At 52.9% G+C, this 26372-nt stretch overlaps 1 protein-coding gene and 1 non-coding gene across 25 annotated transcripts in view; both read right to left on the minus strand.

Moving 5' to 3' along the window:
- Positions 1-26372, minus strand: part of EP400 (E1A binding protein p400) — a 120460-nt gene that overhangs the window by 30098 nt on the left and 63990 nt on the right. For 17 of the 24 annotated variants that reach the window (XM_089322930.1, XM_070066262.2, XM_051837615.3 and 14 more), the window contains 15 exons: positions 26076-26262; positions 22298-22464; positions 19717-19886; positions 18728-18970; positions 17066-17326; positions 16516-16680; positions 15163-15321; positions 13645-13739; positions 12957-13201; positions 11528-11730; positions 11269-11438; positions 9955-10151; positions 5215-5326; positions 4913-5056; positions 31-189 (listed from right to left, as the gene is read on the minus strand). In XM_089322930.1, coding sequence (XP_089179056.1) covers positions 31-189; positions 4913-5056; positions 5215-5326; positions 9955-10151; positions 11269-11438; positions 11528-11730; positions 12957-13201; positions 13645-13739; positions 15163-15321; positions 16516-16680; positions 17066-17326; positions 18728-18970; positions 19717-19886; positions 22298-22464; positions 26076-26262 — 2677 coding nt within the window. The remainder of the gene's footprint in view (positions 1-30; positions 190-4912; positions 5057-5214; positions 5327-9954; positions 10152-11268; positions 11439-11527; positions 11731-12956; positions 13202-13644; positions 13740-15162; positions 15322-16515; positions 16681-17065; positions 17327-18727; positions 18971-19716; positions 19887-22297; positions 22465-26075; positions 26263-26372) is intronic. The other 7 variants (XM_089322935.1, XM_089322934.1, XM_089322933.1 and 4 more) reach the window with 2 other exon arrangements.
- LOC127488409 (small nucleolar RNA SNORA49) lies at positions 10373-10505 on the minus strand. Its single transcript, XR_007916112.1, has one exon. It is a non-coding gene; the product is annotated as a small nucleolar RNA SNORA49 (small nucleolar RNA).

Raw genomic sequence — 26372 nt, forward strand, 5'->3', positions numbered from 1 at the left:
AGTTTACTTAAAAAGGAGAAACCCCCATACCTGCTCCATAAAGTCAGCCAGCTCCTCCAGCTGTGATGGCCCGTCCTCAACCAGCAGGTCGCCTGAGTCTGACAACAGGGCGTCAGCATCCAACCCAGGCACCACAGCCTCGCCGGCTTTCTGTGCATCTTCCTCCAAACACTCGATGCTCTTGAGGGCCTAAAAAAAGCCTCTGGATTTAGAAACTGGGATATATGTTTTAAATTGAGGCATTCTGAAACAGAGCCATTCTTCAAATAGCTAGAGCAAATGCCTACACCATGGTCACCACATCCGCTGGGCAAGTGCCTCACTTCTGAGGTCTATGCATCCAGGACAGAGAGGTACTTGGGCCTAGAGGAAGTGAGTGCAAGAAGCCTTCCAAGGGCGAGTACTGCGGTGCAGCAGTTAGGCACAGTTTGGAACACCTGCATCCCACATCGGAGTGCCTGGTTCAAGCCCCAGTTACTTTGCGTCTATTTAAGCATCCACTAACAGGAAGGCAGCGGGTGAGGAGTCAAGCACCGGGGTCCCTGATAGCCACATGGGAGATCTGGATGGGGCGTTCTAGGCTCTTGGTGCAGGCCTGGTCCATACCTGGCTGCTACATGGATTTGGGGAGTGAAGCAGCAGATGGATGATCAATCTCTGTGCAATTCCCACCCCCATTTATAGATAGATAAAGGGATATACCTACAGATGCAGATATACAGATAGCGCTGCTTCTCAAATAAGGAAAAATAAACAAACATAAACCTTCCAGGCCTTCCCAAACCAACTATCACATTGGATAGGCAGGCCCCAAGGAAGGCAAAGCAGGCCAACTCACCAACATGCACGGTGGGACAAAAAGGGCTGGTGGAGCTCCCAGACTCCATGAACAAAGAAGGGCTACTTGGTTTCATCTCACACCTGACGCCCATCCCTAGCAACAGCTCTGACCAACGACGGCAAGTGGAGGCTACTGCCCACAGCACAACCAGGAAAGGAACAGCACAACAGGGCAGCAAAAGCAAGTCCACAAAGGAACAAACACGGATGGCTTCATTCCAGTTTGAGCCCTGCAGACTCCAGTGAGGAGGGAGCACTGTCACCTGTCAGAACCTGTAGCAGCACACGCCTGGCTGCTGCTCCTGGATGCACACAGACACTCATATCTGAGGTGGGCGTGCGGCTTTTAGTTAAAAGACATAAATTGAAAATATACAACCTGTTCCTAAGACAATCTGGCAAACCTATCTCACACATAACAGAAACTATTTCCAGAGAGATTATGCATCTAAGTATTAAAAAAGAAAAAGAGCCGGCGCTGCGGCTCACTAGGCTAATCCTCCGCCTTGCGGCACTGGCACACTGGGTTCTAGTCCCGGTCGGGGCGCCGGATTCTGTCCCGGTTGCCCCCCTTCCAGGCCAGCTCTCTGCTGTGGCCAGGGAGTGCAGTGGAGGATGGCCCAAGTGCTTGGGCCCTGCACCCCATGGGAGACCAGGAGGAAGCACCTGGCTCCTGCCATCGGATCAGCGCGGTGCGCCGGCCGCAGCGCACTAGCCACGGCGGCCATTGGAGGGTGAACCAACGGCAAAGGAAGACCTTTCTCCCTGTCTCTCTCTCTCACTATCCACTCTGCCTGTCAAAAAATAAAAATAAAAAAATTAAAAAAAAGAAAAAGAAATATCTAGAAGAAAATGAAGGGGAGCAGAGGGGAGGAGAGGGGAGGGGAGGGGAGGGGAGGGGAGGGGAGGGGAAGGAGAAAGAAAATGCACCTGGCTTAATTTTTGTGACATGTCTTCCTTTCTCTGCATGTTCACACTTCGACAGAAACTTTTCTTCAAACCACTCCCAGGTACAACCCAGGGGCACGCACAGCCAGGCTTGCAGAAACCCACCAGGCAGGCAGGCAGGCAGGCAGAGCACACGCACAGAGCACAAGCGAGCTTGCCGAAGAGCAGCCTGTAACTCTCGTGGGGGGATCGTGCCGGTGAAAGCAGCCCCTTCTCCCATCACATCCATCAGCTCCAGCAACTGCACCTTTAGAGACTCCACCATTGCCCACCTGTCCCACACACCATACTCACTTGCATGTCTACTTTTGGCCTCTTAACCCATCCCCAGGCTGCCCACTATAATCCAGTCCAAAGTCAGGAGCCAGGGGACACTGTTTAAGGAACGCCAGAGCATACCACAGCCAACTCAAACCCTGCATGGCTCCCCATTTCACTCCCACACAGCTGCAGTGGTGCCCCGGCTCTGCTGGCTCTGTACCCACAACGCGACACTCTAGGACGCACCCTGCTCCCATTCACAGCCTAGCCTTTCCATCTTTTTACATGAATAAATTATTTTACTCACTCACTCAGTTCTGTTTCTCTCTACACAAGAGTATAAGCTGCGTGGAAAGTGGAGTTTTCATCTTCTCAACACTGTGCTCCAACTGCCAAGGAAGAGCCTGGCACAAGCGAAGCACTCGGCTCCAGAGGATCCTGCGGCTGACCCAGCTGCTGCCCACAACACAGCCAGCGTGGGAGCACCTGCAGGACTGTTAAGGACCACACACACACTCACATATCACACATTCTCACGTCATGACATGTCACTCCTCACACACATACCTTCACAGACATGTCACACATACACACACAATCTTAGGCCCTACACTGCTCTTCCAGGTTACCTGTGAAATCTTTAACAGTAATTAAAAGGCTACTCTTAGAAAAGAACCTAATGCATTACTGAATCTTTCTAAACCTCATGCTTACCTTACCTAATTTTTTTTAAAGATTTATTTTATTTATTTGAAAGAGTTACAGAGAGGTACAGACAGAGAGAGAGGTCTTTCATCCACTGGTTCACTCCCCAGATGGCCGATGTGAAGCCAGGAGCCAGGAGCTTCTTCTGGGTCTCCCACGTGGGTGCAGGGGCCCAAGGACTTGGGCCATTCTCCACTACTATCCCAGGCCATAGCAGAGAGCTGGACTGGAAGTAGAGCAGCCAGGGCTAGATCCAGCACCCATATGGGATGCTGGCGCTTCAGGCTAGGGCCTTAACCTGCTGCACCACAGCGCTGGCCCCACCTTACGTATTTTTAAAATGTTTACTTCTTTGAAAGTAGAGAGCACTCCTATCTGCAGATTCACTCCCTGTATGCCCATCACAGCTGGGGCTGGACCAGGCCAAAACCAGAAGCCAAGAACTGGATTCACGTCTCCCATGTGCATGGAAGGGACCTAAGTAGTTGAGCCATCACTTGCTGCCTCTCTGGGTACACATCAGCAGGAAACTAGAACTGGAGGCAGAGAAGGGATTAAAACCAGGCACTCCTCTATGGAACGTGGGCATTCCAGTGTCCTAACCACCATGACAAATGTGTGCTCTCTATGACCTATTTTATAAACACCATGAGGTAATCTATAGCTCCTAGTATAGAACGGGTACAGGAAGTCTTTGTGTAAATTACACAAATCTCTGGAAGAAGCATGTGAGATAAAGCCCTGTGGCTGTCATGTGAGCAGGAGGCCAGGTCCGGCAAGGCTTCTTCGCTGTGAGCTCCCAAACACTGTGCCGTGTGTGTTACGGCTTCCCCCCTGCTCAACAGTCAGGGCTTAGAAGTGGAGGAGGAGGTGACAATACGCTGTGGAGAGCGAGGAGGCAGCGCCAGGAAGGTGAGGGGACAGTGTGGGAGGGCTGCATAGTCTGGCACTGAGGCTTCCACAGCACAGCCAAGCAACAGCATACCAGTGTCAGCCCACACCGCCAACACAAGGTAGGGTCTGTGAGACCCTGAGCCACAGGAGGACGTAACCAGAGTGAAGGAAACCAGCCCTGCAGCTGAGTGCCCATCTCATGGACAGGGCAGCCCCTTGGGGGACGCGGTGAGGCCTCCCAGAGGACCTGGGAACCCAAGGCTGGGGCCACAGGGAGCAGGAGTGAAATGAGAGAAGTGGCCCAGACTACACTGTGTGCACGCACCAACACTGTCACAGAGGTCATCACGTGACGGTGTGAAATCTCCTAGTGGCCAAGTTAGCACAGTCAAGTATTTCCTGAAAGCCAAAACTGCAGGTATCCAGTGGAACCAGTGCTCATGAGATAATCAACTGCTATTTCCATACCAAGTCCCCACCATGGTTCCGATATACCTGACACAAGCCAGCCATATTCAGAGAGCTCAGTATCTGTACTTTTTTTTTTTTTTTTTAATAGGCAGAGCTAGACAGAGACAGAGACAGAGAGAGAGAGAGAGAGAGAGAGAAAGGTTTTCCTTTTGCCATTGGTTCACCCTCCAATGGCCACTGCGGCCGGCACACCGCGCTGATCCGAAGCCAGGAGCCAGGTACTTCTCCTGGTCTCCCATGGGGTGCAGGGCCCAAGCACTTGGGCCATCCTCCACTGCAATCCCGGGCCACAGCAGAGAGCTGGCCTGGAAGAGGGGCAACCGGGACAGAATCCGGTGCCCCGACCGGGACTAGAACCCGGTGTGCCGGTGCCGCAAGGCGGAGGATTAGCCTAGTGAGCCGCAGCGCTGGCCCAGTATCTGAACTCTTCTGAGCAAGTAAAGCTAAGACAGCTGACTACTGTGGGGCCAGGCAGCCATGCAGGGGAGGGTGGGACACGGACAGAGGTATAGGGTGGGGGGCAGTGCAGGCTGGCAGGGAAATGCAGTATGGCTCAGAAAGCTCTGCCAACCCTGAGCCTGGGTCATGCGCTCTCCTCGTGTGTTTTCGAGAAGCCTCGTGACAGAAAGGGCAGAGGGAAGGGGGCTGGCAGCTGAGGAGGAACAAGGCAGACATGGGCACTGAATGCCCCAGCCCACCGTGAGCATCATCTGGGGTCGGAGCGCGGGTTGGGCAAGCAGGATGACAGCTCCCAGTGCAGTCAATTCCTTGGGGAAGGCCAGCGTACTCTCACCTCTATGAAAGGTCTTGCGATCTTGGGAGCAATGTTGTCTGTTACGGAAGGTTCCTGAGAGAGCACGACAAACTCCTCAGCTTTCACAGGGAAGCCGGCATCATCCATGGGGGAGTAGACCTCAAACAGCTCCTGGATGGTGCGCTGCACACAGAAATGTGCATTATTTTTCATAGCAAAGACACAATTTTATTCCTGAGAACCATGGGATTGGGACCCTGTCAGCTAAGCGTCCTCATCACCAGGCATCCAAACCACGGCTTCCCGTGTCACCACACAGGCTGTCCACAAACGGAGAGTACCTGTGTGAGGAATGCCATGGAGTAGTCGTTCCCCTGAGCGGCTACCTCTCGGATCAAATCTTTAGTTCCGTTTTTCAACAATTTCTCTTCAATGGAATTTCCACTCACAAGCCTGTGAATGAAACACAGACACACACAGAGTGACAGTTTAGCCACCTGGAAACACGAAGGACGACCAGGGATCAGGTGCACAGAGTGGCTGGGGAACCAATACCCACTGCTGTGCCTCAGTATGCCCTGACCCCTGGAGGGATTCTGGTTGATGTGTCTGTGGCCATCTTTCCCCTAGAAGCCCCAGTGGCTATCCAAAATTATCCAAAATCTTAGGGGATTAACAGACTCAGTAAGGTAAGCATTCACGCGCTGTGGTGCAGCAAGTTAAGCCACTGCCTGCAGCACCAGCATCCCACGTGAGCACCAGATCGAGTCCCGGCTGCTCCACTTCCAACTGAGCTCCCTGCTAATGCACCTGGGAAAGCAGGACATGGCCCGAGTGCTGTCTCACACCACCCTCTTCTTGCCACCCAGTCTGGAAGTGCTACCCCTCGGTCCTTCCAGACTCATCTCACACATCTTTGTCTCTGACCACACGGGCAGAGTAGCCACTTCCCTGGCTGTCTGTGTCCAGCACTGTCAGATGTCTCCTCCTCGTTACTACTGGCATTTTCATCTCTGTGTCTCCGCGTCCTGCAGGTGCTCAGTGACGACTCTGAGCTGCAGATGCTGCCTCCACTGGACAGAAGTGGAGCTCAGGCACAAGGCTGCAATGAGGAAGGGCCTAACACGTGCACACTCACCCACATGCCAGGACTTGCCCAGGGCCTGCTTGCTCATAAAATGCTAATGTGCAAATCAAGGAAGCATCAACAATTCCAACACTATGGTCTTCACAGAGAAGAACAAATGGAATTTTTCCAGAAAATTTCAAATCAAAGGAACCTAGGGGTCAGTGTTGTGGCATAATGGATTAAGCCACTATCTGTGACACCTGCAAAGCATATGAGCACAAGTTCAAGTCCCAGATGCTCCACTTCAAATCCAGCTCCTTGCCAATGGCCTGGGAAAACAGCAAAGATGGCCGAAGTGCTTGGGCCCCTGCCACCACGTAGGAGACCTGGATGGAGTTCAGATCATTGCAGCCATCTGGAGTGTGAAGCAGCAAACAGAGCTCTCTCTCCCCCTCTCACTATGCAACTTTCATTTCAAATAAATCCTTTTAAAGAGGAGGGGGCAGGGGGTAGGGAGGCCAGTGCTGTGACACAGTGGCTAAAACCACTGTCTGCGACACTGGCATCCCATATGAACACCGGTTCAAGTCCTGGCTGCTCCAATTCCAATCCAGCTCTCTGGTATGGCCTGAGAAAGCAGCAAAGGATGGCCCAAGTCCTGGGGCCCTTGCACTCATATGCGGGACCTGAAGGAAGCTCCAGCCTCCTGGCTTTGGATTGGCCCAGTGCCGCTGTTGTGGCCATTTGGGGAGTGAACCCAGCAGATGGAAGACCTCTCTCTCTTTGCCTCTTTATAACTCTGCCTTTCAAATAGATAAATAAATCTTTTTTAAAAAAAAAAAGGGGGGGAGGAGAACTTAAATAAAAATAGACAAAAAGACCAGAAGTAAGAACCCAGAAGTGTAGAAAAGAACTAAATCCTAATAAAGAGGAAACAGCCATCCAACAGAAGGGAGGAATAGCTTCATGAGCACAGTCCCTGCATCTGGGAGGAATTCCATGGATCATGTAATGCAACCTGCCTGCTCCCTCTCTGCACAGGCACTCCTCTCACACAACTCCCTGCACACGCTCGCCACACACATCCCTGCACACACTCACCACACAACTCTGCACAGGCACTGCTCTCACACAACTCCCTGCACACGCTCGCCACACACATCCCTGCACACACTCACCACACAACTCTGCACAGGCACTCCTCTCACACAACTCCCTGCACACGCTCGCCACACACATCCCTGCACACACTCACCACACAACTCTGCACAGGCACTGCTCTCACACAACTCCCTGCACACGCTCGCCACACACATCCCTGCACACACTCACCACACAACTCTGCACAGGCACTCCTCTCACACAACTCCCTGCACACGCTCGCCACACACATCCCTGCACACACTCACCACACAACTCTGCACAGGCACTCCTCTCACACAACTCCCTGCACACGCTCGCCACACACATCCCTGCACACACTCACCACACAACTCTGCACAGGCACTGCTCTCACACAACTCCCTGCACACACTCACCACACAACTCTGCACAGGCTCACCACACACAACTCTCTCTGAGCATGCACTCATAAACAATCGGATCACACAAGAGTGCAAGGAAGAAAACAGAAGTGCTGCCAGGATGATCACTCAGATAACCACTGAAATGTTGTGACGATACCGCCCACCTGTTTTAGTTCACAAACATCTGAAAGATGCCACATCCCGTTTGATGCCTCACGTCTAAGTGGGCAGGCTTTTCTGGCATACAAGGATTTTCACTGTGGAGACACCACGTCCATGTTAGAAGCCTGTGGTGTGTCTCCCTGTGTGCTGACCTGCACTCTCGCAGTGCATCACAGAAATCCCTCCAAAGGCAGTCATTCCCTCCTGGCTGCTATACACCAACAGTGCTGCTACTTCCCACGGCAGGTAACCCCAGTTCCTGCTTTGAACCACGCGCACAAAACTGCCCACACACACTAGTCTCTGGCTATGGATGTACTGAGGACAACAGGCAGGTGTCATTTTAACTTCCAGAAGGTGCCAAATGCTTACAAAGAGTCTGAACCAATCCCTGCGGGCCTTGCCCAGGGCTGGTGGGCAGGTGCAGCTCCCCTCGCTATCGTGCTGTCTGCTGAAGTGTTCTGTCACACATTGAATGGGCACCTCTTTCTCAAGACCACAGTGAGTTGAAGTAGTTCTTCATGCTTGTTTGCCACTTGGAATTCACTATTCATATTCCCATTTTCCCTCTTTTTTTTTTTTTAAGATTTATTTCGCTCATATAGGATGCTGGTGCTGCAGGTGGCAGCTTCACCCTCTATGCCACAGTGCCAGCCTCCATCCCTCCTTATATTTTTAAAAATATTGAGAGGCAGAGAAACAGAGAAAGAAGGACAAAGAGAGCCCCCATCCACTGGTTCACTTCCCAACTGCCTGCAACAGCTGAGGCTGGGCTAAGCTGAAGCCAAGAGCTGAGAATTCAATCCAGGTCTCCCATGTGAGTAGCAGGAAATCAACTACTGAGCCATCACCTGCTGCCTCCCAGGTGTGCATTAGCAGGTGGCAGAAAGCTGGAGTGCTGGAGTCAGGACCAGGAGTTGGAGCTGAACCCAGGTACTTCAACAGGGGAGGTGGACATCTTAACCACAAAGGCTGAACACCTGCCCTGTATCTTACATTGAAGGCTGCCCTCCATCCAACTGAACTGTATGACACTCACAAGGAAGCCATGCTCCAACCCACCTTCTCATTGGTGGGCAGCAAGGCATGCATCCCTATTTATCACACAAACCACCCTCTCATTGAAAATGTTTGTGTCCCAGTTGTTCCACCTCCAATCCAGCTCCCTGCTAACATGACAGCCTGGGAAAAGCAGGAAGATGGCCCAAGTGTTTGGGCCCCTGCTACCCACGTGGGAGACCTGGATGAAGCTCCTGGTTTTAACCTGGCACAGCCCTGGACACTGTGGTCATCTGGGGACTGATCCAGCAGATGGAAGATCTCTCTCTGTTCCACTGTATCTCGCTCTAACTCTGACTTTCAAATAAATACATATAAATAGATCTTTTGAAAAAATAAAGTTGTAGGACCAATACTGAGGCATAGCAAGTCATGCTGCCACCTGCGACGCCATACGGGTGCCAGTTTGTGTCCTGGCTGCTCCACTTCTGATCCAGCTCGTTTCTAATGGCCTGGGAAAGCAGCAGCTTTTCCACTTTTTGAGGACCCATGTGTTCGGGCCCGTGAATCCACATGAGAGACCTGGATGAAGCTCCTGGCTCCTGGCTTCAGCCTGGCCCAGCACTGGCTGTTGCTGCCACTTGAGGAATCAACCAGTGGATGGAAGATCTTTCTGTCTTTCCCTCTCTATAACCCTTTCAAAATAAAATAAATAAATCTTATTTATTTGAAAGGCAGAGCCACAGAGAGAAAGAGAGAGAAAGAGAGAAAATCTTCCAACCACTCTAACTCCCCAAATGGCTGCAATGGCTGAAGCTGCACCGATCCGAAGCCAGGAGCTTCTCCCAGGTCTCCCATGTGGGTACAGGGGTCCAAGGACTTGGGCCATCTTCCACTGCTTTCCCAGGCTATAGCAGAGAGCTGGATGGGAAGTAGAGCACCCAGGACTTGAACCGGCACCCATGTGGGAGGCCAGCACTGCAGGGAGTAGCTTTACCTGCTATGCCACAGCACTGGCCCTATAAATCTTTATTTAAAAACAAAACAAAACAAAAAACAGTTGAAACAACCCAAAACATAAACCACCCTTGCCAAGGCTTGGGTCGCCAGAGTAGGTCCCTTCCCCTAATGCTGATGAGAGCAGGTAGGTACAGAGAAGCAACATCTGCACTCAATAATTTCAAGCCAATGTTAAGTACAAATAAGGAGCAGTTAAACCGCAGGAATATGCATCTCAAGGAAAAAGAAATGAAGCAGCAGGGAACCCCAAAATCCACAGGCAGCACACACTCCTTCCTTGCTGTCCTGCCTCCTGGGGGCCTCACCTGTAGATGTGAATGTCCTTGCATCTCCCAATCCGATCACACCACTCCTGGGCCTTGGCATCCATCACAGGGTTCAGGTCATTGTCGTAGAACACGACAGTGTCTGCCTCCACGAGGCTGACCCCTGTGGCGCGGCTGTGAGTGGAGAGAAGGGCGCAGAAGATCCGCCTGTCCCTGTTGAAACTCCGCATCAGCTCCTGAGGTGAACACGACATGCCACCTTTAACACCTCTAAATGGTCACCCAGAGACCATTCCCTAACCAGCTGACTGTGAACCACGTGGCACAGGGCCAGTGTTCAAGTTACACCAAAGATGAAGCATTTTTCCTGGCTCTTCCCACAGTCACAAACATCCCTGCATTGTTTGAGGAACACAATAGTGAGCATGGAGGAAACACAGTGGTCTCTCTCAAATTTACTGTCAGCTCAAACTGTAGGCCCCAAAAGAAGTTCAAATCTTCCTGGGGAGGGATCTGTGCTTTCTCATCTATCCTCAGGCAATGCCAGGGCACTTTACAGGCAAAACCACCCTGGAGTAAGGCTGAGGAAGCAGGAGAAACAGAACCACCACGACGCATGTTCTGGCCTTGCTCAGGCCGTGGACCAGTGACCAGGACGCTTGGCCAGCTCTCTGCAGCCGCCCCTGCTAAGACAGGACCAGAACTCTGACACTCAAGCCGTCTGCTGCACTGTCAGCTGGAGACGCTCTGGCACATGTCTCTCCAGGCTCTCCCAGGGCCTGCACAAGCACACAGGGAAACTGGAAATGCTACTGACAAAGCTGTCCAGCCACACGGGCAGTGCCAGGAGCAGTTTTCTTTATGATGCTGCCACAGACAATTCCTTACTTACTCGTTTCTGCTTTGTCTCTGACAGGGTCATCTTCAACACTTGTGCAATGAACCAGTGTAGGCAGTTCCATGGTGCGCTGTGCACTGTTGCAGGTTTAGAATTACTAAGTCAACCTTCAATTTGCTAAGGTTCACCTCAGGCCTTCTGTTCTTCCTGGAAAATCGTTCTTCCCTGTGCTCCCACCAGCAGTAAACCTGGTGGCCTGTCTCCCTGCACCCTGACAAGCCCTCTAATTATGAGGTGGTCTAAGCAGTTTTCTGGGTGCACCAACGAGGCCTGCTGAGCACTGTAGGTCCCCAGCTTTTGTCCTGAGACACCCAACCGCCTGTGACAGGGTGAGGAACACAGTGGAGGGGCTCAGGATCACAGGACATGAACAGCACTCAGACCCTAGTCTCGACCTGGTGAGCCAAGCTGAAGCCACTGAGGCACAAGGTCAAAGTAAGCGGTGTCTGCCTCACCTGCCGCTGCTCACTGCTGGCGTTCTCATCAATGCGGATGTAGGTGAGGTGATGGAAGTTCAAGAACATCTCTAAGATATCCAGCATCAGAATCATCTGTGACAGAATCAGCACCCGGCGCCCCTCAGATCTCAACTTCTGCAGCAAGGGAGCCAAGGCTTCTAACTTCCCTAGGGAACGGAGGAGCATGGGGAGTGTCAGGAGAGGGCTGCAGCAGCGCCGAGGCCCAGGTGACCAGCTGCCAACAGGGCCCTCGTACCTGAGTCGAACTGCACCAGCCTCAGCTCAGGAAACTGCAGCGAGCGCAGGGCCGTCCAGCGCCGCAGCTGCTGGAGGAAGGGGGCCGCGTGCTCCTCCAGGCGCTGCTTCAGGACCCGCAGCCTGTGGCTGTACAGGGAGGGAGGCCTTGCCACGCACAGGGCCGGGGGTGCGGCCACCACAGGAGGGATAACACAGGCCACCCTGAGGGGTAGAAAGCGGGCTTGGTCACCATGCAGCCCAGAGCCCACAGCTGGCAAGGCTCCAAGGCACTCTGCCTGAGTGGTGAAAGAAACAGCAGAGCTGAGACTCAGTCCCCATGGATGGCATCTCATCGTGAGGGGCAGGGAGCCAATGACAGCCAGCCTAGGCCTAAACAGACCGTGCAGGCATTCCCCAAACCATAGAACTGGTTCAGACATGGCCTACACCGTCTGACGCTTGTAGCTTCAGCTGGGACTTCTGGGACAGAGGCATCGTCTCTTGAGTGTGAAGTGCTACAGCTGCTGCCTCCCCCGAGGGCCCTGCCAACAGAAGGACATAACGGCAAAGCACCCCTGGCCCAGCCTACAGAGGCCACTGCCCCAAGAAGGCCCTTCCCATGGCTATCAGCCAAAACTGGGTTTACTTTGACTGGCTCACAGCTGCATCCAAACCCAACACGTCATCTGTCAGGCTCAAGGGAGGAGGAGACACGTGTTAGCCAGCACGTGTTAACATTTCGAAGGAGGACAAGGACAGGAGGCCAGAGGTTCTGTCCGGCCACAGTGGACCGGAGAAGCAGCGGGACAGCTCAGCCTCAGAGGTGATTCTCCCTTCTCTTTCTGTGCCCATTTGTTCCTGATCTGAAAGATTGAGACAGGAAGACCTCAACACGGAGTCACGGCACAGGGAGCAGCAGGGCTCTCTTGTAAACTGGGAACAACTTGGAGAAACCTAGTTATCCAGAAAAGGAAAAAACAGGAGCTGAAGCCACACCTGGACACCAGGTCCCTGTGGTCACAGAACCACAAGGAGGGCCAGCACTCTCAGAAGAGGAGCAGCAAGGACTAAGCGTCGGAAGCACCCATTGCATTTATCCTCTCAAGTTGTCGTTCTAACCTTGCACATACTTCTCACCAAGGAACATGCAATTGGACATGTGGTTTGTTCCAGTAAGATGGTTCTTCAAAGAACAGGATGGAAAACAGCAGCAGTACCAGCAGCTCAGGTGCCGTGGTCTGCACGCAGGACCTGGGCTGCCTCAAGCACACAGGGACCCGGACACCAGGGCTGCAGGCCCCAGCAGTGATTTCCAGAGACTTCCAAGGTGGGTCTTGTGGAAAGGCTTGTGGGAATGAGATGAACACCAGAGGATGAGAACTGCTGGGGAGCAGGACAGAGACGGCCACGAGGAAGACTGCAGCCTGGACAACAGGCAGGCCACTCACCTGCCCAGCACGTCCTGCAGAGACTCCTGGCACTGACTCAGGGTCAGAATCAAGTCGCCCTTACTTTCTGAGGGTGACAGGTGACAGCTGGCCGGCCCAGCCACCTTCCCAGGCATGTATATTCTTCCTGGCAGGGAACAAATCCTCAGCAAGTCCCGGCCATACACCGGGGCCTGGCAACAGCGCCGCTCGTTGGCAAGATGGATCTGGTCCAGCCGCTCCCTCAGAAGCCTGGCCTTTTCCTCCTGTGCAAAAATCACGGACACCCGCAGGTCACCACCTCCAGCAGACCCGCACAGACGCCCTCGGCAGCCCCACTCCACGGTCTACAGGAAACAGGTGGGAGCCGGTGGAAAGCAGGGCCCTTCCCCTGCTAGCAGCAGGAGCAAGGCTCAGGACAAAGCGAGCACTTCCAGCACCTGGGAATGCTTGCAGGCGTGCAGGAGAGACAAAGAAGGCTTCTGCAGTCTCAAAGCCAAGACTCACTTCTTTCATTTAGGAAGCATGTTTTAAAATCAAAATCCCACACCCAGAGAGATGTTCCTGAAGTCGCCTAACTTGAGAAGGATCCCCACCCACAGCAGAGGGTTCTGAACAATGGGTGTCTGAGCAAAAGGACGTCGGTGGGGCAGGCACGCCACCTGGCACCTTACCTGGGTAGGGGCAGGCACGCCACCCGGCACCTTACCTGGGTAGGCCCTCCACCGGGGGAGGCTGGCTTGGAGGCCATCCCAGGTTCTCCCACGGCCAAGGCATTAACAGCCACTCGACTGGGAACACCAGCTGCAAATGCAAATGGAGGGCACTGCAGTGGACTCGAAGCCACAGGATGCAATCTGCTGGGTACCTGCTCTTGGGGCCTCAGCCTCCAGGTGCAGTCCTGGAACACGTCTGACTCTGATAAGCACTCCAAACTCCCAGCAAAGAAAGGACTCCAGCCATCCTGTGAGCAGCACTGGAGGCATCGGCTCCGTGCACCCAAACCTGTGCTCACTTCACTGCCACCAAGGTGCATGTGGTAGTCACACAGCCCTGGAAACCCCACTTCCACCATCAACTCAAGTTGATGATGGTGTTGCCCCTGCCCCCACCCCCAGGCAAGAAGTCCACAGTCCTCAAGACAGAACCACCCAGGACTCATCTAGGGCTCTGTGTCCCAGAACTGCTGCCAACACTGCACTCACCACCAGCCAGAGCCAGCGTGGCAGTGATCAGAGGTATCTGAGGACCAAGCAGGGACGCTGGGATAAGACAGTCGCCTTAGGGGAAAGAGTGAGCAGGGAATGAGGTTACAGAACCTGGTGGCTGGGGAGCAGGAAACAGGGTCAGGGCTTGGACCTCACACTGGCTCTGGTGCCTCAGAGGAAGAGGGCTCCACAGAGCTGGGACTTGCCAATCCTGAAGGTTAGGGTGCAGCTCTCCAACTGCCAAGCTGGTGAGGATAGGTATGGGAGGCTGCCTGTAAGTGTTGGGAAAACCTGGCAGGTGGAACGGATCTCCACAACTAGGCTGTTGTAGCTGATACGGACAGGAATGGGAAACCAACCACGCCCTTCCCCACTCCAGCCCGGAAGCCTCTGCTGGCACAGTCTTGCATGCTGTGCAGCAGCCCCACCCTGGCACCGTGGCAGGTGACATGAAGCTGGGCCTAGGGCCGAGGAAATGTGGAGCAATCAGCACAGGGGACAGGGTTTTAGGTGCCAAGGACAAGTACACCTCGGCCCTGGGCCCCTTTGCTGCTTTCACGTCCAAGCAGAGCTAGAACCCAGGCAGGAGACGGAGACATTCAGGGTGAAGAAGGTGATGGGACCGGGCCAGGCCTGGAGGCTGGCGGCTGTGGGGCATGGACCAGGTGTGAAGCAGCATGGCCTGCAGGTGTGGGTGCTCACCACCCACTAACCTTCAAGACAGTCACCCCTAAGGTACAACAAGGTTTCTCATGACCCAAAAGTCTCGTCAGGACGAACCCAAGCAAACTCTAACAGTGGAGGCTGTTTATATTCAACCAGTGCCTTTGAAAGCAAAAGAGAAAGAGAATAAATCAAGTTGACACATCCACCTTGTGGAGACCAGAGATGGGCACGCCCTGGGCTGGATGTGCTCAGGCATCACGGCTAAAGACACACACACACACACCCCTTCCAGTTGCCTGAGAAGGAAAACACAGTCAGGAAGAAGCTGCTTCCTTCTGCTCAACGTGCCCTACCTTGTGGGGTCAAGGGCGCAGGGTTGGGGCCGCCGGCCGGGGGCTTGCTTCCCAGGGTGCCATGCACAGCACCCGCCTGAGACACGGTCTGCATCACCACAGGGCCAGGGGCTCGCAGGTAGGGCTGCCCGGGGGCTGACACGATCTGGAGAACGCTGCCTGAAATCACATGTGCACCAGGCCACATCAGTCACAAGCCTGTGCCTTCAAGCCACACACTACTATCAACCCAAGTGGCACAGAAATAAACAAGTTGATATGCTGAAAACCCAAAATCAAACGTACACAAACAAATCAATGCAAAGTTCAGTTATGTGAGAAAAATGAAGATATTTCACCTACGATGAATGAAACATCTAAGGAGTGAAGTCTGCTTTACTTTACGTCAAGAAGAGATCATCCGTGCTGGCAGTGTCCAGGCAAGGCACTGCCACACACATCCACTAGGGGTGGTCCTAGGCCCGTGCCCTGCCCAGTAGACAGCCAATTCCCAGGCCACGGCAGGCACCTCTGACTGCTGTCAAACGGGACAAAGAAATACCAAAAAGACTGTTTCAGCCCAGATGCCTGTGCCTTTACTGCCACTTCAACTTTTCTGTGTGACTGATCTCTGGCCGCCTTCCCCGTGCAGGGATGTTCTAGAGATCACTGGGACCATCACAGACATTCATGGGTGGCCTCCCCTCACTGGTCCAAAAAATGACAACTATGGAATCCAACCACAGTGAAAGTCTTCTTTGCCGCGGGGCTCTCTGGGCCTCTCCACCCAGCTGCGCCCCACATGCACCGTGCGGCACCTCGCGGGGAAACTGCCGGGAAGGGCGGTGCAAGGCTGCTGTGGACGCTACCTCTGAACCCTAACCTAAATTATGCGAGGAACTGAAATGACTAAATCACTGCCATGCAGTCATTACAGAGTAATTTAAATTTCAAGGCTCAGACCCTCGTTTTTTTTTTTAAAGGCAATTAATTATTAGGTAAACACTGCTCTTGTCCAGAGGTGTGGCGTGTTTTCATCTGGAAGTTAACATTTGAAAGTCTATATGCAAAAGAAACTAAGTTCTCAGACACGTATCACTCATACTCTGTCTCACACATACACTGCAAGTGGCAAACACTTCTATTTTGATTTACAAAACAGGCAACACGGCTCTGTGCGCTCAGTTCACAAGCCTTCCCTAGTTCTCTAGAAGCTGTGCGTGGCGAGGCTCAGCACCACCACCTACGGATCAAGAACCTGGAAAGCAAAGCAACCAAACAACCAGCCCAAGTCAGTGAATGAACCCAGCAGGGGCACGGGCCCCTGGGTGCAGTGGCTCTTCTGTCATCCTCAGCCTCAGCCGCCGCCCTCACCTTGGAGCTGCAGAGGCTGGCCTGCCGTGAGCTGCCGGAGCTGGCTGTGTGACAAGGTGAACTTGTTGCCCTGGAACTGCAGGGTCACAGGCGTCTCGGGCTGAGTGACCCGACTCTGCGGTCCCGCGATGGACGCCAGCTGTGCTATTTTTACTACCTCGCCACCTGTTGAAATGCAGAGGAAAAGGTGAACTGGGCATCACTAATGACAGGCACCCGTTACATTTAATGTACGGTACGCGGAGTCACACAAACATTTCTTAGGCTTTCTATGACTTTAAGAAAACAAATTATTTTAATAGAAAAGGAAAAACAATCAAAATACCAGATTTTAATCGTTAATTTAACTACAGCTAATAGAGATTTCAGATATCAAATGTTAATATTATTTACCAAACTATTAAGGAGTATTTTACTTTTCTCCCCAAATAATAAAGCAGCAAACATCAAAATCACCAGAAATATATCTTACAAAATCAGAAACTCATGTATCAACCTCAACTTCAGAAAACTTTCAAAATTTGAAGAAGTATGTGTGCAGTTAGCTCACAGAGGTAAACAAGCTGCCGCCTGCAACGCCGACATCCCAAGTGAGTGCCTGTTCCAGTCCTGGCTGCTCCACTTCCGATCCAGCTCCCTGCTAATGGCCTGGGAAAGCAGAGGATGGCCCAAGTGCTTGGGCCCCTGCACCCACATGGGAGACCTGGATGAAGCTCCTGGCTTTGGCCTGGACCAGCCCTGGCCACTACAGCCATTTGCAGAGTGAACCAGCAGATGGAAGATCTCTCTCTCTCCCTCTCTGTAACTCTGCCTTTCAAATAAATAAATCACAAGAAAAGATTACATCACTGCATATAGGAAAGAATGAGTAACTGAACTTAATAACACCTATAACTTATACAAAATCTAGGAATATATTTAAGTACATAAATTAAACTTTAAGATATAAAAGTTTCATACCAACTTGAATAGACCATAGGACTTGATCTATTTACTGCGAAAAATCTAAGTGCTTAAAATTTTGAAACATAACTCAGACATAACAAGCCCATCTCAAACAAGAACTACCTGCAGGCTGTCACTAAACAAGTTTAAGGGTTTTTACCCAATGGTTGATATTCAAGTCTAAATGCTACTCCCAAGAAAATCCATGCCAGAATTATTAGTGATGCTATGAAGAGAACAGTTAGTAAAAGACTGGAAAACACCTGAAGATACCCTGCCCACAGGAGACCCATGAACAAGAAGGGAATGAAATAGGAGACAGAAGTTTATGCACAGAAATGAAGTCTCCCGTCAGCCCCCGTCCGGTCCGCATTTGCTCAAGACCGAGAGCAGAGAAAGTGCCTCTGCCTGCTTCCCAGGCCCCGGAGCACAGCTCCTCTGCACAGCAGTACATCCCGGGGATGGCATCCAGCCAAGCGTGCTCTCCTCGGGCGGCTGACAAGGGCAGCTACTCTTCACTGACAGTGGCAGGAGAGACTCCGTGGGGAGAACCGGTCTGAGCTCAAGTGTCTCCTCACCCCACTACCACTCTATTTTTGTGCTTCCTGAAAAGCCTTGACACAATTTTTGTCCAATCAAGAAATGAAGTACTTGAGATGGCATCAGAGAAATGACAACCTGTAACAGTTTAGGCTAGGATGATTTCCACAGAACAAATTAAAGAACACACAAGATTTGAAAACATGTTGACCTCACTGGCCACAGTGAAAACTTCTGTATATATGTTTAAAAAAAAAAAAAAAAAAAAAGGTAACACTGGGATGTTTTAGCCATTAAATCATTACAAACTGTCTCAGCTGAGCCATTACTCATTCCAAATCCCCAATTTAAACTCAGTACTAAGAGGCCTAAAGCCAATCCACACTGCTGGTAAGGAGCTGCCGCTCCAGAGCACCTGCTGTCACCTTCCTACGGGTGCCCCAGAGCACGCTGGTGGCTGACACTACGGGCAGGCTGCACACAGCACAGCGGGCTGGGAGTTCAGAAGGAAAGCAGAGTTGGCAGTGGGAAGAGGGAAGTGCAGAGAGAAGGCCCTGGTGCTGAGCTGGGAAGAGGCCCCTCCCTGGTACAGACCTCAGGGTCAGCAGCACAGGATCTGGGACAAGAGAGAAGTGGACAGCAAAGGCTCTTCAGACACCCCCGTGTTCTTAATGCAACCTCTTTGTGGTACAGAGACGGCAGAACCCGGGAAGGCAAGGCCACTTACTGGGCAGGCGGGCCTGGGCCTGCGAGGTGAGCACCAGCCTCTGAGGCAGCGGGCTCTGCCCGGCCGCGTGCGCGGGGGCCTGGGGCTGGGGCGGGGGCGGGCCTGGGGCGGAGGCCTGTGCAGTGGTCTGAGCCCGCAGTTTCGCAGGATGGGCTGGGCTAGCGGCCGTGCTGAAGGTCGAGGCGGGCTGGTGTCGAGCAGCACTGGAGGAGGCCTGAGAGCTCTGAAACGGGGCTGCTGCTGCTGCAATTGATAAGGTTTGTTTGTGCAAAGCTGTTAGAGGTTCTTAAATAAAAGGCAATATTTTACACCCGAATTTTAAAGAATAAAATAAACATTTCACACTATCTTTTAAATGAGAAGCCCTCTCTTAAAAAAAAATGAAGGGGCTGATTGCAGTGCACAAGCGTGAGGATGCGATTCTCCGTCTGTTGTGCGGCGTGTTCGCTTGGAGCTCCTCATCAGCCGCTACACAGGGCATTTCTCTGGACGAACAGGGAAGCAGAGCGAGCCCAACAAACTCAATCAGTCTTCGATTAGGAACCACTTCCCAGGACACACAGAAAGCAGTTTCCATTCTTATTTTTACAAACAACTCTGGCAAAAGGCAGTTCTGAACATTGCTTTGCATCTCAGAAACCGTGATGGCCATGAACCAGAGAAGCCCTCTGCCCAGGGGTCAGGGGGAGCTCTTTGTCATCTTCTGTCCCTGACTCCATCCTTCGCCACAGCAATGCTCAGGGGAGGGGAACACTGGCCTGTGTGAAGAAGGAGATGCTCCACCCAGGCACACATCACCACCACGAGATCAACAGTGACTCAGGGTGAAGCGTCTGGTATGGGGGAAAATCCATCACATGAAGTAAAAACGTTTAAAATTCACAACTACACAGGACCTCTTCAGAGAACCCATGGATGAATCCCATCCCCACTCGGGAATGGTGACAATGGCCACAAGTGCCAAGCAGAGATGACCGCGTCAAGTATACCTTTCACATCCGGATTCGCAGAGAAAGTGGCAACTGGTGGCCGTCCTCGCAGCTGGCCCTGAGGAGCAGCAGTGGCTGCGGTGCTGGCTGCTGTCCGGGGTGGGTGTGTGCTGGGGAATGCCACGGTGCGGCCCTCGGGTTTCTGGCCGTACTGCACGGGCTGAAACAACCTGGACGACCATCAGTCCAGGTGGGGAGACACACAGAGTGTCACTGCACTGTAGATAGCAGGGGTGGCACAGATAGAGTCCAGGGGAAACAGGCCTGCCCTGGAGGATGTGAGGATTCCCAGCCCAGAGAAGGCAGGGCAGAGATTCCTAACACTGCCTGAAGGAGCTCACCTGGAGCCTGGGAGAGCTGCTGCAAGACTTAGCACACACCTCTGGTTCTTGGTGAGACAGGAATCAATGTTATCTTAATTTTTAAGTTCACATCAGTGTGGAAAAAAATACAACCAGCACACACAGTCTCTGACATCATCGTTTGCAGTAGAGTGACATGGACTGTGTGGCAACAGGATGATGCCATGGTGGCTCAGGAGAGGTTACACGTGGCAGCATCATAAAGGTGGTAACAACAAGAAATCAAAGTCAGATCCAAGCCAGGCTGCCATTCCTGGATGTTATCAGGATGCGGCATCCTTGTCTTTTACCTGAAAATCGTCATAGCAGTTTGCAAACCCCCTGTACAAAGTAACAGGCACGGATGGTTCTCAAAAGCCTGTAAGTAAAGCCAGACTGGGAGGGTGGGCTGGTCTGCCGTCTTCACCGCATGTCCGCAGTGAGGGCAGGCTCTCCAGCGGTGATGAGAACGTGCCACCACCAAACTGTAGAACCGGCTCTTTATCTCTAAAATACCTGTTTCCCTTCTCTTCCTTTTGACCCCAGCTGAGGACTTTGCATACTTCCAATGACCAAATTTTGCCTGCACTGAATCCCTTCCATTCCGAGCACATCCTCTAATACGTCTAACACTCCCAGCCTCACGGTACTTACAAAAATCATCATGGCAGATGGAAGGGCACCAACTTCACCACAGTCAGGCAGCGAGCCCTCAGCTGGCCCTCCCCACTGACGGCACACTGGCTAGCCGTACCAGCTGCCCCCACACCAGGCCCCAGAAACCCAAGCTAGCTCAGAGACAGCCAAGGAGGGCTGTGCCTCAGGGTGGGTAAGCAGTTGCAGAGCACGACCAGGGGAGCGTCTGTCCCCAGATGGGTTCACTGGAACAGGTGAGTCGGGACACTCCCAGGAGGCAGAACACTGAGCTGTCTTTCCTTAACTGACAGCCCGGGGCCACCGGGGTGGGGACCTGTAACACTGCACGTGCAGCTCCTGCCCGCTTCACACACCTGCTCCTGCCCGTCTCACTCCTGCTCCTGCCCGTCTCACACTCCTGCTCCTGCCCGTCTCACACTCCTGCTCTTGCCCACACTCACACTCCTGCCCACACTCACACCTGCTCCTGCCCGCCTCACACTCCTGCTCCTGCCCACACTCACACACCTGCTCCTGCCCACACTCACACTCCTGCTCCTGCCCGCCTCACACACCTGCTCCTGCCCGCCTCACACACCTGCTCCTGCCTGCCTCACACTCCTGCTCCTGCCCGTCTCACACTCCTGCTCCTGCCCACACACACACTCCTGCTCCTGCCCACACTCACACACCTGCTCCTGCCCACACTCACACTCCTGCTCCTGCCCGTCTCACACACCTGCTCCTGCCCACACTCACACACCTGCTCCTGCCCACACTCACACTCCTGCTCCTGCCCACACTCACACTCCTGCTCCTGCCCGCCTCACACACCTGCTCCTGCCCGCCTCACACACCTGCTCCTGCCCGCCTCACACACCTGCTCCTGCCCGCCTCACACTCCTGCTCCTGCCCGCCTCACACACCTGCTCCTGCCCACACTCACACTCCTGCTCCTGCCCACACTCACACTCCTGCTCCTGCCCGTCTCACACACCTGCTCCTGCCCACACTCACACTCCTGCTCCTGCCCGTCTCACACTCCTGCTCCTGCCCACACACACACTCCTGCTCCTGCCCACACTCACACACCTGCTCCTGCCCACACTCACACTCCTGCTCCTGCCCGTCTCACACACCTGCTCCTGCCCACACTCACACACCTGCTCCTGCCCACACTCACACTCCTGCTCCTGCCCACACTCACACCTGCTCCTGCCCACACTCACACTCCTGCTCCTGCCCGCCTCACACTCCTGCTCCTGCCCATACTCACACTCCTGCCCACACTCACACACCTGCTCCTGCCCACACTCACACACCTGCTCCTGCCCACACTCACACTCCTGCTCCTGCCCACACTCACACCTGCTCCTGCCCACACTCACACTCCTGCTCCTGCCCGCCTCACACTCCTGCTCCTGCCCACACTCACACTCCTGCTCCTGCCCACACTCACACACCTGCTCCTGCCCACACTCACACACCTGCTCCTGCCCGTCTCACACACCTGCTCCTGCCCACACTCACACACCTGCTCCTGCCCACACTCACACACCTGCTCCTGCCCGTCTCACACACCTGCTCCTGCCCGCCTCACACACCTGCTCGCCTTCAGCTTCACAGATGCCGGCCGTGCGGAGGGGGGTGGTGAGGTGAAGATCTCCTCCATGAGTTTCCGAGTCACCTTCTTCCTAGACAGTGATTCTGCCTCATGGCGAGTGATTTTATTCTCTAACCCAATGAGGTCAAATATAGAAAGATCAATTTCCTGAGAAAGGAAAAAAAAAATAAAAAATAAAAAGCTCTTGCTTCGGGAGGTAGTTAGGAAAAGCACTGGGCCAGCATATAGGAGAGCAGAAACCCAGTCCCGAGCACCCCTCCCTGAGCGAGCTCCCCACAGACCTCAACCCACTCAGGGTGTGGGCAGCCATGGCTACATTCCCAGTGTAGAATGGGAGTGAGAGTGGTCACCAGGTCTTCCCATGTGTGGGCAGCACCACAAAGCCTGGGCTCTGTTGGCAGGGGGAGGGGAGGAGCAGAGTGTAGGGACACTCTGCTGAGACAAGTGTGGAGACGAGGGTCCTCTCCGAGAAGCAGAGGCAGAGACATCTGTGCACTGAGCACGTAGCACTCTGACTGCAGCACACTGGCTCTGGCACAGCCAAGGTGAGGTCCAGTGGTACAAACCCAACTAGAACTGGAACCTCTGTGTTCAAGGAACAAGGACAATGGCCTCAGTGGCACCAACCAGTGTTTCTCCAGGACTTTAAATAATGCAAGCAAAACCTCAGAGGACAAGAGTCAAACCCCAGTGCTGGCGAGGGGACAAGAGGGTATGTGACTCTCATGTGCTGCTGGCGGGGATGTGAGACAACTGCTCACAAGAAACAGGCAGCCACTCAAAGGGTGAGACACAGTGACCTACGGTATAGCAGTCCCATTCTGCAGCTCACCCAAAGCAGGCTCACGGCAGCAGCCAACACAATGATCCAGAAGTGCAGAAGGTTAAGCCGCTGCTTGGGATACTTATAGCCCACAACGGAGAGTGCCCGGATGCAGTCCCAGCTCCAGAGGACCGGCATTGTAGTGCATCAAGCTAAGCTGCCACCCACAATGTCAGCATCCCGTAGCAGACCACCACTTTGAGACTTTGCTGCTCTGCTTCCAATCCAGCTCCCTAATATACCTGGAAAATTATTGAAAAATAGTCCAAGTACTTGACCCCTGCCACCCATGTGGGAGACATGACTCAGACTCCTGGCTTGGGCTTGGACCAGCTTACACCATTGCAGCCATTTGGGTGTCTGTCTCTCCCTCTCTTTCTGCCACTCTGCCTTTCAAATAAAAAAAAAAAAATTTTTTTTTTTAAAGAGGGGCCGGCGCTGTGGCATAGTGGGTAAATCTGCTGCCTGCAGCGCTGGCATCCCATATGGCTGCCAATTCAAGTCTTGGCTGCTCGTCTTCCGATCCAGCTCCCTGCTAGTGTGCCTGGGAAAGCAGCAGATGATCGAACTCCCTGGGAGACCTGGAAGAAGCTTCAAGCTCCTGGCTTAGGATCAATCCAGCTCCAGCTGCTATGGCCGTCTGGGGAGTGAACCAGCAAATGGAAGACTTCTCTCTCTGCCTCTCTGTAACTCTTTATTTCAAATCAATCAATCAATCAATCAATCTTGGGAAGGGAAGGGAAGGGAAGGGAAGGGAAGGGAAGGGAAGGGGAGGGGAGGGGAGGGGAGGGCAGGGGAGGGGAGGGGAGGGGAGGGGAGGGAGGAAGGAAGGAAGGAAGGAAGGAAGGAAGGAAGGAAGGAAGGAAGGAAGGAAGGAAGAAAGAAAGAAAGAAAAAAAGAAAGAGAGAGAGAGAGAGAGAGAGAAAGAAAGAGAGAGAGAAAGAAAAGAAAAAAAAAAAAAAAAAAGAGGGGCCAGTGTTGTGGTACAGCAGGTAAAGCTGACACCTGCAGTGCCAGCCTCTCATATGGGTGTGCAGGTTCGAGTCCTGGCTGCTCTATTTCCAATCCAGCTCCCTGCTAATGGCCTGGGAAAAGCAGTGGAAGATGGCTCAAAGACAAGGGCTGCTGCAATCCATGTGGGAGACCTGGATGAAACTCCTGGCTTTGGCCTGGCTCAGCCCTAGCAGTTGTGGCCATCTGGAGAGTGAGCCAGGAGATGGAAGATTTTTAACTCTTCCTGATAAATAAATCCAAAAAGAAAAAAAAAAAAAAAAAAAAAGAAAAGAAAAAAGAAAAAAAAGAAAAATTAGGCAGAGTTAGAGGGAGATATCTATTTTTTAAAGATTTATTTTATTTATTTGAAAGAGCTACAGAGAGAAGTAGAGACAAAGAGAGAAATGTCTTCCATCTGCTGATTCACTCCCCAAATGATCACAATGGCTTGAGTTCAACTGATCCAAAGTCAGGAGCCAGGAGTTTCCTCAGGGTCTCCCATGTGGATACGGGGGCCCAAGGACTTGGGTCATCTTTCGCTGCCTTCCCAGGTACATTAGTAGGGAGCTGGATTGGAAGCAGACCAGCCAGGATTTGAACCAGTGCCCATAGGGGATGCCAGTGCTGCAGGCTAGGGATTTAGCCCTCTGTGCCACAGCATCAGCCCCAAGACATTTTTTAAAGATTTTTGTTTATTTATTTATTTGAGAGGTAGAGTTACAGACAGAAAGAGAGAGAGAGAGAAGAGAGAAAGGTTTTCCATCTGCTGGTTTGCTCCCCAAATGGCTGCAACAGCCAGAGATTAGCCGATCTGAAGCCAGGAGCCAGGAGCTTCCCTCCAGGTCTCACATGCAAGTGCTTGGGCCATCTTCCACTGCTTTCCCACGCCATCAGCAGACAGCTGGAATGGAAAAGGAGCAGCTGGGACACAAACTGGCACCCATATGGGATGCTGGTGCTGCAGGCGGAGGCTTAGCCCACTATGCCACAGCACTGTCCTCAGAGAGGTCTTCTATCTGCTAGTTCACTCCCCAAATGACCACAATGGCCAGGGCTGGGCCAAGCCAAAGCCAAGAGCCAGGAGCTTCTTCCAGGTCTTCCATGTGAGTGCTGGGGACCAAGCACTTGGGTCATCTCCAGCTGCTTTCCCAGGCACATTAGCAGGGGCCTAGATAAGAAGTGGAGCAGCCGAAACTCAAACTGGTGCCCATATGGGCTACCGGCGCTGCAGGCCGTGGCTTAACCTGCTGCATCACAATGTCAGCCCCAATTTCATACCTTTTAAAGGCTGCATGATGTTCTACTGTAAGGAGAGCCCATGCTGTATCCATTCATTTGGGTCCCCCCCCCCCCCATAAGCTTATTTGAGAGGAAGACAGACAGAGCTTCCACCCACTGGTTTGCTCCCAACAGCAGGAGCTGGGCCAGGCCAAAGCCAGGAACTCTAGCAGGTCTCCATGTGGGTGGCAAGGACCCAAGTACTGAGGCCATCACCTGCTGCCTTCCAGGCAATAGTAGGAAACTGGACTGGAAGTATGGAGGTGGGACTTTTTAAATGTTTTTAAGACGTTTACTTATTTATTTATTTCAAGTGGAGAGTGACAGAGATAAAGAGTTCTCACTTATAATAATTTTACTCATTTTTCTTAATATTTGCTATTACTGCACAGGAAGTGGCTGAGTTTATAATTTCATTTTGCGTTTGGTGTCTCCTCTGTGCCAGTGCAGCGTGGCTCTGACCCTCAGCAGCGCCCAGAAGCTGCCTCTGAATCCAGCACGTGGGGCAAGTGTACCTGAAATGTCGCTCCACATGCCAACTGTCAGGAGATCTCCAGAAGCAGAACGGGAGCTGGCTGGAAACCACCTCCAAGAACTGCTTTCTCTATAATCTGCCTGGAAAAGCCCTCAAGCAATGATTCAGCCTTCTGCAGTCTCTACTTACCTTCCAAAAATCTCTGTCCAGCGCCTTCAGAATCAGAGAGGCCAAGCAATACCGCAGAGGCCCTGCCACGTAGGAGGCGTGAGGCAGCCGGGGCTCCACCAGTCCCGGGTGGTTGCAGATGCGCTGCAGCCGCATCAGGACGCTCAGGACGCTGACAAAGTGCCCGCTCTTCAGGGCCTCTTGAGTTCTGCACGGGGAAGATCACAAAGCGTCTCCATCGGAGTGGCAGGCAGAGAGACCGACCGACCACCCAGGCTCCTCACGGGCTGCAGCCTGATTCCACAAGCACAGAGCGGT

The sequence above is a fragment of the Oryctolagus cuniculus genome, chromosome 21, assembly GCF_051225735.1.
Source record: "Oryctolagus cuniculus isolate XC-2025 breed Fujian yellow rabbit chromosome 21, ASM5122573v1, whole genome shotgun sequence".
Lineage (NCBI taxonomy): Eukaryota > Metazoa > Chordata > Mammalia > Lagomorpha > Leporidae > Oryctolagus > Oryctolagus cuniculus.